Source organism: Panulirus ornatus, chromosome 15 (assembly GCF_036320965.1).
Source record: "Panulirus ornatus isolate Po-2019 chromosome 15, ASM3632096v1, whole genome shotgun sequence".
Lineage (NCBI taxonomy): Eukaryota > Metazoa > Arthropoda > Malacostraca > Decapoda > Palinuridae > Panulirus > Panulirus ornatus.
The window spans coordinates 2,660,353-2,676,188 of NC_092238.1; the positions used below are offsets into that span (position 1 = coordinate 2,660,353).

Here is a 15,836-nt window from a genome sequence, read left to right on the forward strand (position 1 = left end):
TTATCTCTACAGTCCTGAGGTTCTACGAGCAGTCTTACTTGCACAATTGTGTGTGTTGTGTTGAAAATTTGGGACAAACCTGTGGTTCATGAAAACATTATTTTCTTTTCATTTCCTTTATTTGAAAAAAAAAAATCAATACTCAACAAGACCTCTGGCATTTGACTCGTGCAGTCTATCAAAGATTAGACAGCCACTTCAAATAGTGTAGTTTGTTTTCAGGGCTGACAACAAAATCTGGTATCATATCCGCTTGCTGAATCCAATCAAGAGATAGGATTGGCTCATCCTTTATCTTCAGATTCTTATATATTATTTGAGTGTTTATGGAGGCAAGTGCTCAGTGCAGAGGGATAGTCTTGGGGAAGGTACTAGAGTATATTTACAAGCAGTGTAACCTGTAATTTGGACAGAAACCGTGTATTATTGTGCAGAACTTTAGGAAGAAATCCAAGTGTTATCCTTGATGAGCTGTGACTGTACATACACCCTCTGTCATTTTAAGATTTTTTTTTTTTTTTTTTTTTTTACAAAATATGTAGTGTCGTTAGCTACGACTCTTCCATTTTCATGTGACCTCACTACACATCTGGCTCATGCGACCTGATGTTACACCTACTCCTTGTGATTATTGCATGAAGTAACCGACACTAACTTTACATTACCCCAGATTGACCTTGACCTTCATTCCTTATTATAACCCGGGCGTGGCTAACCTCATTCATAAATACCTATGTATTACCGAAGGTTGTCACTCAAGCAGTACCTAACTTAGACATTGCAGAAGTACAAACCAGTGCTTAAAGTCTGTAAACTCATTGTGCCCTAGGGGCTTCAACACCGTCAGTTGCAGCACACCCCGTGATACCAAGCGTTTTACTTTTCTGGTTGGACTCTGTGGTGTCTCTTCTCCCACGGCCTTCTTCAGAATGTTTCACTTTGAATAACACGCATCATGCATCTCCAGAAGCAGCATGAACTCCGGAACCTCCAGTCTAGACTTCTTGCCGCACAAACGGCAACCACTCACTAACATAGGACATAGGCTCGACTCTCTCTCCTACAGAATATCCACGAGATCCGTCAGCCACTCATTTTTCCTACGGGGCACCTGTTTCACCTCCTCTGACATGTCTTTATCATTTCACCTCACCTTCTTGCTACATAATCCTGCACTACCTTCTTACAATATACAATTCGGCACTCCAGCAGCACCTTGCTCTGGGCTACATTTCTTCTGTGTATTCCCAATATAGCACTGTGGTGTTGCCGTTACGCGTGTTTCCGTAACCCACTCTCACTCTGTACCCTAACAAAAAAAATCTAGGCAACTGAACACTAGAACACTAGCTAAGAATGAATAAGGGTGAAGCCCGGACTTCAATAGGAACCACAACACTCTATGAAGAACATCAACGTAAAGCTGAACTACTCGACCATTTGCCAATGGCCTCTATATATAGGCTGAAAATATGTATACTGAGAATATGTCAATTTCAGTCACCAAAATCCCGTTTTATTATCTTAGAACTTGGTACAGTAACTTAAACTTCAGTCATTAAAATCCCTTTTCATTTATCTTAGAAACTGGTAAAGTGACAAACTAACTATATTATACATGTAACTCTCGTATGTGATACAGTAGTGTCTTTAATGTATTAATTTTCATCCAGGATCAGTAATGTGCTCTAAAATTCAGGGTTATTAAGCAAAATCATATACAGTAAGAAAACATTAAGCCGATCAGTGTCATTACTGTGATATAAGTTTGAGAGGAAAATTGTGGTAATCATCAATAATACGATAGGGTACCAAGAAATGCATTGTTGTAGTCAGCTAGTATACATGATAACATATCACTGTGGTTTCTTTGGGAAATTAGTATGTAATACAATCACTTCAACTTACAGTACAAGGTAACGAGGAAAATTGTGGTGATTGGTTGGTGTGAGGTGTGAGAGAGCTAGCCAGGGAGCCTACACGACCTGATCGTCGGCTGTCATTCTTGTGTTTGTAAACATTCCGCAGCTTGCAAATGTTGCTTCCAGACCCGAATTTCTTCATATCTCCTGGATAACCACATAATTACCTTCACTGGCTGTAATTTATGAAAGATGGCCTCAAACAAAGTAAGTAGATGTGTATGTAACACGTTACAACTGTAAAAGTTAGGAAATTCGTTGAGGAATAATAAAACTTGGGTACCTACAAAATCAAATCCACCTCGAAAGTGATAGGAAATTGATGCAAAGGTTATTAAGAACAGGCCACAAAGCATACATTACAGAAATACTTGTATGGTTTACTTGATATTTGCAGCTGTCAATCCTGCGAAGTGCTTGAAACCATAGATTATTTCGTAGGAGATTGCTACAGATGTGCCAGACACACTGCTGAAACTAGAGATCAAAAGTATGCATAAGAATTATAAATATCGTTTCTTCGGGATTATCGAAACCATTTGCCTCCATTATAACCTAAGTATTCCCAGTTTATACCTTTATCATTAAAATCCCCCCATAACTATTTTGGATAGAACAGGCGAGATCTCTTCTCTTCAGTAAGTTTTGTGTCCACTGCTCCAACAATATCAGGTGCATTTGCTATTAACACAGTCTTGACTGCCAGCTCTTAACCAGTTACTATTCGTCCATTTGCATCAGTATACATTGCTTTCAGTCGGACATTTCTGTCATTTAACATTCCTGAGCTCGCCACAGCACTTACTAGGTTGATCCATCATCTTGTCTCTTTATTTTCATAATATAATCTTTGCTTTTCTCTCTCACTCTAACTTCATCACCTTTGATGAAGACCCTCTTGAATTTCTTCTTGTTTCTAAGTTTCTTAGCCTCCTTAAGAACCTCTGGGTTACAAGGCTTTTTATATGAACTTAACCATTAGTGGTCATCCTCTTACAGTATGCCCTGACTATATCCACCAGTTCTTATAGTTTGTATGACAAAAACTGTCCTCAACATATCTGTAGCCTCTGAGTCTTTTCATCAGCATTTCTTCCCTCTGTACCCTTTCCTTTCTATCTGGAATATGATCCTCCTGTCCAAAAATCGTCGGTACTTTACATCTGTCAACCTTCTACTTCACTAATCTACCTAATTTCAGTGCCACTCTTTTTTCTACTAAATCCAGTAATGTTGACTTATTAACTTCATTGCTTCAATTTATCTCTAAAATCCTCTTTTTGGTCAACAATCAATGATCCTGTATGCTGTGTACTCCTTTAATCCTTGCATCTGCCAGACCATGAATATCTTGGGTGTTTGTGAATGCATTAAATCACCTCTTTCTAGGGCCTTATCTCTTGTGTGATTATTTGTGTGTACTATCTCTGTGTGTGTGAGTGTAATTAGTGTACCTATTTGCACATTAAGAAGGAGGTTTGCACTTATGAGGGTCTGTCTCTTATGCTTTCTTTAACTTCATGCAATGCTTTAAACTTGTTTATACTGCTAGCATGTGTATAGTCCACAACTTTATTGCTGTAAAAGTATTTCTTGTCCAAATAATTTTTAGTTAGTTTCTTGTTGTGCCCTCATGTTGACTCAGAGCATTTTCAATTTTGAATAATTGCTCTTTGTTTATATCATCAGACTCCTGTTCAGAAACATTTATCTTATGATAAATTCTATTCTTTTCATCTTTTCTTCCAGAGTGCATGTTTATGTTTGCACGTACTAGGAAAGTATACAATATATCAGATCGTTGTAGTTACAGAGAATAGATTCAAAGCTCTTACTATAACATTCTGATATCTGTGTAGATTCTTTCATACACAGCACAACTTCCTTCCACAGCGTGTGTTCAGTTTAGAGAGCCCTCATGGTCCTGGGGGTGTATTCTTTACATGGCAGAAGGCTTCAGGGGGTTTTCTGGCATCTACTGGATACAACCAAGTTGTCAACATCTATGATCGCCATGGAAATCTTCGAGAACAAATTCACTTGCCAGGGTAAGTTTTCATGTTGGTATGATCCACTTTAGGTCCTAAAGGCAATAATCATAAAGGAATTTGTAATTCATATATATAGATATGTAATGTAATATCCCAGGAGTACTAAATACTTGTGTTACCCCCTTAGTACCATTTATGGTGTCACTGTAGTGTTGAATAATAAATCTTCATATTAACTTAAGTTTATCAAAGAATTTTGCTACTTTTAGCTAACTTTTTCATGTTATTCAGGTTTTACTTACACTGCATTCTATTTATTTCAATGTGTTATGGATGCCATAGCCTTTTTATCTTGCTCCATATTGTTTCTTGCTTTTCTTCAATTAACCTTTGAATTTTCCCCAAACATTTCATTGCCTGCATACCATACACGTATTCATAATTCTTCTCCAGCCATACACACATATTCCATTACTTTATTCATTATGTCTGCTCTCTGATACTGACATGTTTGAGACAAAGTTACTTTATTTACATAAACATTATGATTGTAAGGCACAAGATATATGACAGAGTAATATGTTTTAACTTTCCTTTTTATGCAGGGTATGTTCTGGATTTGGATGGGACAAAGATGGAGCCCTTTTATCAATCATCAATGATAGGTCACCTCTTGTCCATGTCTGGGATGCTAATTCTGGTGAGTAGGCTCTTTTCAGCCATCCATTCTCTTCCCTCCTTTTACACATTTGAAAATTACTGTAAACTCGGTTTAGTGTATGGTTATTGAAGTGCAAGAGAAGCTTTGGACAGTAACGAAAAATCAAGTTTAGTGCAAGTAAATCTCATATCTGAACATCCAGGGTTCATTTAAAATACCTGCTAAAATTGCCCATGAGTTTCCAAAGTTTCAGTTTATGACAGCTGTTCTCTGTGCTTTTCTTAATAATTTTTGTGGTTTTTTGCTTTTATATGGCATCAGCATCCAACTCCCAGCTCTTCATCTTTTATGTAATTACCAAACTCTCTCATATTCTTCATTAAACATTTTAGAAGTGGAGATAAGGAAGAATTTTAGTTAAGAACAATAAATGTTTTTAACACTGGGTTCCCTGGTGTGGGCCTAACAATTATCTATGAGGTGAACCTGGAATGTGGCAGCAGTGATTACTAGCGCATGAATGTTTATAAACAATTTTAAATTGTGATATTGTTTTTGTCATTCCTTTTTATCTGTTTGTTGTAAATGATTGTTGTATAATATTGTAAATACTGATTGCCAAATTTAATACCAACAGTAGCATGACAAAGTGAGTTTGTTGTGTACTGTGATAAATGTAAAAAATTTTAATAAATTTTGTTGTTATTTCTGGTTTTGTTGTTAATTTTTACACAATTATGTTTGTAAATAATTTTTTTACAATATGAATGAAAAATTACAAAATAATTACCAGTATAGTCATCATTGTCATTATGGTGCTACAGAAAATGATAAATATGTGTTGAGTTCATACAGCACCATTATTAGTCCTTACAGAGATCATTTTTTTCTTCATTATTGGATACGTATTATATGTTCTAAGCCAACTTTGTTTGGGGAAAGTATGACATATTCTTTAAACCATTTGACAAAACTGCATTTAGGTGAATTTTTAAAGTGAATGGTGGATGATTCTATAGTGTCATCAAAGTGCCAGAGCGTTAAATGTGTTAGAGTATATATTTACATATATCAACTATTTTTTCCATACTCATTCACCATTTCCCACATTAGTGAGCTAGCATCAGGAACAGATGAAGAAAGGCCTCATTTGGTCATATCTCTTCTCTAGCTGTCATGTGTAATGCATGACATTATAAAACCCAAAATCCTTCTAGACTGATAGGTACCTGTAATTAGAAAAAATTGAAATCCAAGCACTACCTGATCCCCATTTATTCAGTCTGGAGATTTGCCTGTGTTTAAAGATTTTGGAAGGAATTCAAATTTAAGTATGCTGATATTCCATATGTAGGTGAAAAAGTGTTACTTGGAGAATCTACAAAGTAAGCATAAAAGTAACAAGCAATGATGCACCAGTCTTGTAATGTAGAAAATGGATTGTAAGGGGGAGTCAGAACTTGGAACATTTTTTACCAAGGATGGTGGAATGGAACCAGATATTAGTGATAGAATATAGGGAAACTAAGTAGTGTCAGCAAATAGGTGGACTGTTGCTAGCCTGAGCAGATTAGTGAAATATATTAATTATCAAATGTAAATATGTTAAAATTGTTGTACACTCCAATTTTCTATCATTTTGCTGTTAGAACACAGGTCTGTAACTCTCAAATTTATGAAAGCATAATATGAGTGGAAGTGTGTGTATGAAAGAAGTGTTTCAGTGGCAATTATGGAAATCCACATAAATTTTGCTTATTGTAAATGCTATTTTATGTGATAGAATAATGCTTTAATAAAGTCTTTACTTCAGAAATGATGTTTGATTATGGGAATGCATATTTTTCAAATGTGAAAATTACTGAAATTATGGCAAAATACATCCGAAAGGGAATCTTAACAGAAAATCAGGACATGATCCAAGATATCTTACAAATTTAAAATAATCCCATGATTCTGGGTTTCCTCACCATTTCAGAAATATTACTTATATTTTTTATTGAACAAAAACCGTAATGGATTTATTATTTTTAGATATTCAATGCAGTTGTTGTAATCCACAGTTTTAAAAAGGTTCCCTCTATATAGGCCGGGTACAACACTTGGACTCGGGGCTACGAGACACACTAACATTCTTGGCTTGGTCACGCTCAGCTCCTCTTCTTGCAGTAGGCACAGCTAAAGGAAACCTTATGATCTACAATCACCAAACCTCAAGGTATATCTTTTACCCACAGTAGGTTAAGGATTTGGAAAGAGAGATTTTTAGCAAAAAATTTTACTATATAGTTAATAGGATCAAACAGGGACATTCAACCCTGCAGACAACCATGATGCTCCTAAAAGGTCACTACAGGTGAGATAGGTCATCAACAGAAGAATTTTAGAGTAAAGTAAGTTGCATACATATCATGTGCTTTGTTTTTATCTCTTTATGTTCTAAGTAAAACCTCCTCGGTATTTAGTAACTTTAGCCTTTACATATATCCATAACATCTTTCATGTCGATTCTCAGATGACCCTATTGTATACTCCCTCTGGACCCTTAAATGCCAAGTCAAGTTCCCCTTTTTCTCCAAGCATTTCTCACACTCATTCTTCAAACCAAACACTTGTTTCATACCACCTGTGCATATCCTTCAACCACATGTTTCTCTCCACTCAGCATGTCCATACATGACACCAGCATCTCAGTTACCAATTTCCCATACACCTTAACAGGTATACTCAGTTACCTTATATTTCTCTAATTTGAAAAATCATCTCTTGTCCCTGTTATCTTTAAACACTTACATTATATATACATTCTACTAATCCTCTGGTGCTTCACCTTGTGACATATACAAGTTAAATAGCCTGACTTGAACTTTCTTTACCATCAAGTAGCTTTTTTAAAATTCCATATACTGCTTATATTAAATCAGTATTTCCCATCTATTCTGATGAACTTACTTGGGTTCTTATTATGACTTCTAGTTATTCTGTCGATGCACTTCATGAAGAACTGTTTACTACTAACACTGTCCGATTGATTTAGAAATTTGAAGGCTGTAATCAGGTCAAACCTATTTATTCTCTCCTCCATTGAGGGCAAATTTGTGTGTGTGTGTGTGTGTGTGTGTGTGTGTGTGTGTGTGTGTGTGTGTGTAGATGCATTTTCTATACCCACTCACAGACTTAACCTCTGAGGAAAATCCTTGCTTTGTTATTTGTTTTATTTCTAATTTTAGAAAGTGTTGAATACACTAAGGAAGGATTTCCAGTCTCATTTAATTACCATCTGTTCCTTGCAGAAGATACTTTGTGTGGATTGTATTCTTTCTCCTCTATTGTCAGGGATATTGTGTACATTTTTTTTCACATCTATTTTCCATGTCCCATGTAAGTGATGTAGAGCCTGGAACAAATAAAGAATGATTGCATTTGCTCATATACAATCTTCATCTTTCTCTGGTTTCCCCTGACTACTTCATGTCCGCTAGTTGAGCCAGAGCTAGTTCTACACGTATAAATTGAATATTTCAGACGTATCCCAGTGGTAGGCAAACACAGTCGAAAAATTCAGAGTGGCAGTTGGTCATCTGCAAATCTCTTAGCTCTAGGTGGAGAGGACAAGATTCTCACCATCAGCAACAGCGAAGGAGATACACTACGTACCACTCCCCTGCGTGGTGAGCCTTCAGATATTCAATTTTCTGAAATGAAGCAGGATGAGAGGGCCATGGCTGAAAACACGGTATGTACTTTGGCAATGAGTACTTTTATGTTAAGTATAGTTGAACTTATGGAACAGCACTAGATTGTACTATAGATTTGGCCAAATTTCTACATAAATATATGTACTGATTTTGAAGTCATACTGTTTCTCATTTCATAAGTAAAATTTCATTGTAAGTTTAATAAGCAATCCTCAAGTCAGTACACATGATTTTTTTCATACATATTTGCCATTTCCCACATTAGCGAGGTAGCACCAAGAACAGAGAACTGAGCCTTTGAGGTAAAGTCCTCTCTTGGATTTCTTCTCTGTTCCTTCTTTTGGAAAAATAAGAATTGGAGGGAAGGATTTCCAGCCCCCCTGCTCCCACCCCTTTGAGTTGCCTTCTATGAAATGCAGAGAATACATGGGAAGTATTCTTTCTCCCCTATCCCCAAGAATAGTTTAGGTTAGGTACAAAGAATAGTTATTCAATTAGCAATTCAATCTTGAACTCTTACGAAGGGCTTGATATAGCCAGACTTGTCTGAATATATGAAACAGCTGAACATAATAGGTACCTACTAAAACTTTGTAAAAATTTATTTTGATGTTTCACTTTATCTGTTGACAATCACACACCTACATATTTCATGATTTGTTGAGGACCTTACAAATTCAACAAGAATTATTGAATCTCTACTCTTGAGATTGTTAATACAAGAAACAGTCTTCCCTGTAGGTGGACAATAAGATTCCTTTGGGGATCATCTAACAGGGTGATAAGGGTGTTGACATATTTGCACTAACATAGCCCATTTTTGGAGTAGCACAGGAGGGGAAACCTAGCAATGTTTGCCTAAAGATATGCATGAAATGTGATCAGTTCCAGGGTGGATCCCTTGAGTGGTCTTTCAAGAGAGTTTTTCATGCAAACAAAATGCATTTAGAAACTGATAAAAGAAAATTGATTTTATCATGTTGACTTTGTTGAAAGTTAAACCCAGAACTGGATTCTTGGTTGCATGCATGATAGTTGTTGATATTGAAAACTGTTATGACTACCTGTGGTAAATATTCATTATCTTTTATTAATTTTCTTTACAATCTTACAGGTGAGCCTTATTGTTGCCAAGAAAACACTATTCCTCTACAATCTCAATGACCCTGAGAATCCTATTGAGTTAGCTTTCCAGAGCCGATATGGTAATATTGTTGCCTACAAGTGGTAAGTGCTTTTTCAATTTTTTTGTAATGCATACTGGAGCTAAATACAGGATTGAAATATCTGTTATAGACAACACTGCACATGTCAGAAACTCCATGCAAGGACAGGGATAAGTGGAAACTCTTTTGCTGTGTAGCCACCCCTTGATGGGAGCTCCAGGAGGGAATGGGCTGTAACATGGGAGAGCAATGCTGTTTTCCTGTGGGATGGGGTAGTGACAGGAATGGATGAAAGCAAGCAAATATGAATATGTGCCTGTGTATGTATGTAATGTCTGTGTAATGTGTATGTATATGTTGATATGTATATTTACGTATGTGGGCATTTATGTATATATATATATATTTGTATATGAAGGGAGCAGGTGGCTGGAAATCCTCCCCTCTCATATTTTTTAATTTTCCAAAAGAGGGAACAGAGAAGGGTGCCAGGTGAGGATATTCCCTCAAAGGCCCAGTCCTCTGTTCTTAACGCTACCTCGCTAATGCGGGAAATGGCGAATAGTATGAAAGAAAAAAAAAATTTGTATATGAGTGGATGGGCCATTTTTTGTTTGCTTCCTGGAACTACCTCTGACACAGGAAATAGCAATTATGTAAAATAATAATAATATCCCTGGGGATAGGGGAGAAAGAATACTTCCCACGTATTCCCTGCGTGTCGTAGAAGGCGACTAAAAGGGAAGGGAGCGGGGGGCTGAAAATCCTCTCCTCTCATTTTTTTTTTAATTTTCCAAAAGAAGGAACAGAGAAGGGGGCCAGGTGAGGATATTCCCTCAAAGGCCCAGTCCTCTGTTCTTAACGCTACCTCGCTAATGCGGGAAATGGCGAATAGTATGAAAGAAAGAAAGAATAATAATAATAAAAATAATAATAATATCATATTTCATTATACTTATACTAAACCGCTGTCTCCCGCTCTAGCAAGGTAGCACAAGGAAACAGATGAGGAATGGCCCAACCCACTCACATACACATGTATGTACATAAACGCCCACACACGCACATATACATACATATACATACACAGACATGTACATATATACACATGTACTATCCATACTTACTGCCTTCATCCATTCCCATTGCCACCCCACCACACACGAAATAGCACCCTCCCCTTCACGAGGCAGTGCCAGGAACAGACAAAAAAGGCCATATTCATTCACACTCAGTCTCTAGCTGTCATGTGTTATGCACCAAAACCAAGCTCCCTTTCCATATCCAGGCCTCACAGACCCCTCCATGGTTTACCCCAGATGCTTCACATGCCCTGGTTCAATCCACTGACAGCACGTCAACCCCAGTATACCACATCGTTCCAATTCACTCTATTCCTTGCATGCCTTTCACCCTCCTGTATCTTCAGGCCCCGATCGCTCAAAGTCTTTTTCACTCCATCCTTCCACCTCCAGTTTGGTCTTCTGCTTCTCCTTCTTCCCTCCACCTCTGACACATATATCCTCTTTATCAATCTTTCCTTACTCATTCCCTCCATGTGTCCAAACCATTTTAACACACCCTCTTCTGCTCTCTCAACCACACTCTTTTTATTACCACACATCTCTCTTTGCCTTTCATTACTTACTCGATCAAACCACCTCACACCACATATTGTCCTCAAACATTTCATTTCCAACACATCCACCCTCCTCTGCACAACCCTATCTATATCCCATGCCTTGCAACCAAATAACATTGTTGGAACCCCAATTCTTTCAAACATACCCATTTTTGCTCTCCAAGATAACTTTCTCACCTTCCACACATTCTTCCACGCTCCCAGAACCTTCGCTCCCTCCCCCACCCTGTGACTCACTTCCACTTCCATGGTTCCATCTGCTGCTAAGTCGACTCCCAGATATCTAAAACACTTCACTTCCTCCAGTTTTTCTCCATTCAAACTTACCTCCCAATTAACTTGTCCCTCAACCCTACTGAACCTTATAACCTTGCTCTTATTTACATTTACTCTCAACTTTCTTCTTTCACACAATTTACCATACTCAGTCACCAACTTCTGCAGTTTCTCACTTGAATCAGCCTCCAGCATTGTATCATCAGCGACCAAAAACTGACTCACTTCTCAAGCCCTCTCGTCCAGAACCATCCCATCCATAAACAAATTAAACAACCATGGAGACATCATGCACTGCTGCCGCAAGCTGATATTCACTTGGCACCAATCACTTTCCTCTCTTCCTACTTGTACACATGCCTTACATCCTTGGTGAAATTTTTCACTGCTTCTAGCAACTTACCTCCCTCACCATATACTCTTAAAACCTTCCACAAAGCATAATAATAATTTTTTTATTTCTATTTTGCTTTGTCGCTGTCTCCCGCGTTTGCGAGGTAGCGCAAGATAATAATAATGATAATAATAATAATAATAATAATAATAATAATAATAATAATAATAATAATGACAATAATAATAATAATAATAATGATATAATGGGAATGAATAAAGGTAGACAGTATGAATTATGTACATGTGTATATAATGTATATGTCTCTGTGTGTGTATATATGTGTATGTTGAGATGTATAGGTATGTATATTTGCGAGTGTGGACGTGTATGTATATACATGTGTATGTGGGTTGGTTGGGCCATTCTTTTGTCCGTTTCCTTGCGCTACCTCGCTAACACAGGAGACAGCGACAAAGTAATATAAATAAATAAAAATATTTTTTTCATACTATTCGCCATTTCCTGCGATAGCGAGGTAGCGTTAAGAACAGAGGACTGGGCCTTTGAAGAAATATCCTCACCTGGCCCCCTTCTTCATTCCCTCTTTTGGAAAATTAAAAAAAAAAAAAAAAAAAACGAGAGGGGGGGATTTCCAGCCCCCCACTCCCTCCCTTTTAGTCGCTTTTTACAACACGCAGGGAATATGTGGGAAGTATTCTTTCTCCCCTATCCCCATAATAATAACAATAAACAATAACTATAATAATAATAATAGTAACAGTACCTATAGTTTGATAACTGATGCACGTTTAATGTATTTTTGTGCCTAAAATATCTGGTCATTAGGTTTATAACATATTAGCCCTCTGGTCATGTATTACAACTAAAGTCGCAATACAGAATATTCTTTTACCCACGAAATATGTATACAGTCCATGGCTGTCAAAAAAGTTTGTACATCCTGAACAGTTCGTTAATTCTTCCCAACCAGGAAATGGTACCAAGGCCCCATAATGCGATGCCCGAACATGGTAGTTAGCTGACACCTCACACATTCACTTAAATCAAGGACATTAATTTATGTTTGTACCCTTTACAGTTTGTTGTGAGTGTAAGCTATGTATTTCAATGCATAATTAAAGATATATAAGGTTAGTGATGTTTTTGATGAGTGCTCATGAGTTGGCAATGTGGTGCTGCTGATTGGCCCTTCAAGTCAAACTCTTTCATTATTTTTGGGCCCTATACTATCCAGCAGGCTTCACCCATAGATCATTTTAGCTTTCTTCTTTTCCCCTGTCCCTTTCCTACCAGATTTTTTTTCTATGAAATAGTAACTCTAGATATGAAAACTTTATGGTTTTGCCATTATTAAGCTGTAACAAAGTACCAATTACCATATTCTTATTTTGCTGGAAAATTGACACTTTTTGGGAATGCAGCTGAAAATTCACTATGCATTTTATTTAGTCCTGGAGTGAATTTTTTCAGTGAAAATTAAACTCTGAGCATAGGTCATAATAAGGGGAGTTCCTGGTGATAGGGCTTTGAAATGGCAGTTTGAAATTGTGAGTTAAGAAGTGGATTTTGGTGGTGGCTCTTCATTGGTTAGACCCCATGGGCTTGTTCTTCATTGATTGATGGTCTTTGTGATTAAGGTTTTTGATATTCTCTTGACTTTATGTGTTTATCTGAGCCTGTGTGATCTGGGTCTTTCCATCTTTTTTTTAGGTTACAATTTGAAACAACACAGAGAAAATTACTGTATACTCTAAAAGCTACTTTTCTCTTTTTCAGGTTTGGAGATGGCTACATCTTACTTGGTTTCTCTGGTGGTTTCTTTGTAGTTATCTCCACTCACCTTAAAGAGATAGGACAAGAATTATTTCAAGCAAAAAACCACCGAGACATCCTCAATGACATTGCTATTTCCATTACTCTTAGTAAAGCTGCATCCTGTGGAGATAATGTGTAAGTTTTGAAACTGTTTCAAGAGTTATGTGTGATACCAACTGGTGTACCACATATGTAATTTGATATTGGTATATTGGAAAATATATATATTTTTAAACTTTTGGGTTATCACAATTTTATGTGTATTGATTTGTATGGTATGTGCTAATGTGGTACACTTGGAGTACATACAAGTGATGTACTCATGTGGTATCCTTACAGGAGGTACTTTTTATTCACCACATGAGGATTTGGTTATATTAGTAATACTTGGCAGTGGTTTCCTTTGTGTAATAGTTTTGGTGATCTAACAATAGTAGATAATTTGTTACAGAATCACTTATAAATTCTTTGCCCTCAAGGGCATGTCAGAATAACCTGTAATAGTGCTAGAAATTTTCCACCAAACACCATAAATGAAGCTCCAGACAGTTTCTTGGAGTTTCTATGAGAGATACTGTCAGATGCAGAAAAAATGCAGAAAAAATAGTAACACTATTAATTTTTTATAGCATCAAGATTCATGAACTCGCAGACTTAAAGGAGACATTTGCTGTAATTACATTGGATGATGAACGAGGATTAGAGTGGCTTGAATGGTCTGATGATGGCCAGTTGCTAGCTGTGGCTACTCCATCAGGTATGAAGACTATGGTAAATTCTCAGTGCATTTTTCCCTTTTAACAATGTATCTCCAATTGAAAGGAATTGTAAACTGATTTCCTCTGAGGATATCATTGTGATGACTTCTACTCTTGGGGGGTGGTATTCCCTTATGCAAAAAAAATATGCCAAGTAAAGGCCTTTTAAATATGTAGGTAACAAGGTCTGCACACACTAACTTTGGTGGACCCTACAGTCTAAACTAAGTCTTGTGTTGTTGTTGCAGAATAATTGCCATTCATTGGTGCCTCTTTTATAAGTATCTTAGATAACATTAATAAAGCATTGATCAGTATGTAATGCAAGAAAAATTTAACCTTATTTCAAACCACATTATATTGTTATTAAAAGAACAATTTCATAAATTTGCATCTTCAGGAAACATCCATGTGTACTTGACCAAACTCCCAGTGTTAGGAGGTGCTCATGGCTCGAAAGTTGCCTACCTCACATCGCTGTTGGAGGTGACAGTAGCTAATATTGTAGAGAAGGTGGGTGTCTTTCTTAAATGTTTTAATTAAGGTAAACCATAGTTTGAGAGCAAGATTCTAATAATCACAATGGAATTGAATTTGATGACAGAGAAATTTGTATAATGAAATGTAGTGCATCACCATTTGAATGATTTTCATAATTTGTATAAATTCAAAATATTGTTCCAGCTGAACCAGGCAATTAAACAGTAAGATATACTCTCTCTTCAGGAGCAACCTGTGACTGTGAGTGTTGATGTAGAGCCAAATTTCCTTGGTGTTGGTCCATATCACCTGATAGCAGGGATGAATAATCGAGCTTGGATATACACTCTTGGAGAGGATTCTTCGATGCTCCTTCGGGACCGAGAGTACCTAGGCACCATTACATCAGTGCGAGTGAATGCTGACTATGCTTCTGTCTTATATGAAGGAAAGATACAATTCCATTTGGTGAGTGAATACTATTCATTTTCATTGGCAATGAGATATATGTATATTTGTTCAAATTAAAAGATGTAGCAGTCCACCTCCTCTCATTACTCAGACACTTTCTTTTAGAACACCTATGACCTTCTGTAGCAAATTTTTTTCATAGTGACTGACATGGCATGGACAAAACATGCCCCAATCATGGCCATGTCGGATAAAGGGAATGTATGGTAAGAAAAATATTTGAGACATCATTAATCAGAGCTCCTCAGGTGTTTGTAGACCTGACTTTTAAAGGAAGTAATGTTATAATAAGAGAAAAAGATGAAAGAAGCTAGAAAATTCCATAGTTATGCTGCTCAAGGGAAGGGGGAGGACTCATTACTTAATCTTCATGTGACTGGTCTCCACAAAGCAGCAGCCAAATGTGTGTCACAGGTCCAAGCCTCGCTGGGAAGGACACAAGCAGACAGCCCATGAAAGTAAAGAATTTAAAATTCTAAAAGCTGTTCTGGAACATGATTTTAGAAAGCAGAAACTGAGTGTAAGGTAATGGAAGGAAGAAGAAATGGAGGCATTGTGTTTTGGAAAATGTGAAGTTGATATAAGTTGTTTTAAGTCT

At 36.9% G+C, this 15,836-nt stretch overlaps 1 protein-coding gene across 1 annotated transcript in view; it reads left to right on the plus strand.

Annotated features, from left to right (window-relative positions):
- The first annotated feature begins 1,984 nt into the window (after positions 1 to 1,984).
- Positions 1,985 to 15,836, plus strand: part of Oseg6 (intraflagellar transport protein Oseg6) — a 44,046-nt gene continuing 30,194 nt past the window's right edge. The window contains exons 1-10 of the mRNA XM_071670347.1: positions 1,985 to 2,129; positions 3,816 to 3,970; positions 4,519 to 4,613; positions 6,663 to 6,792; positions 8,100 to 8,310; positions 9,387 to 9,499; positions 13,491 to 13,664; positions 14,159 to 14,286; positions 14,688 to 14,800; positions 15,014 to 15,235. Coding sequence (XP_071526448.1) covers positions 2,115 to 2,129; positions 3,816 to 3,970; positions 4,519 to 4,613; positions 6,663 to 6,792; positions 8,100 to 8,310; positions 9,387 to 9,499; positions 13,491 to 13,664; positions 14,159 to 14,286; positions 14,688 to 14,800; positions 15,014 to 15,235 — 1,356 coding nt within the window. The 5' untranslated portion in view covers positions 1,985 to 2,114. The remainder of the gene's footprint in view (positions 2,130 to 3,815; positions 3,971 to 4,518; positions 4,614 to 6,662; positions 6,793 to 8,099; positions 8,311 to 9,386; positions 9,500 to 13,490; positions 13,665 to 14,158; positions 14,287 to 14,687; positions 14,801 to 15,013; positions 15,236 to 15,836) is intronic.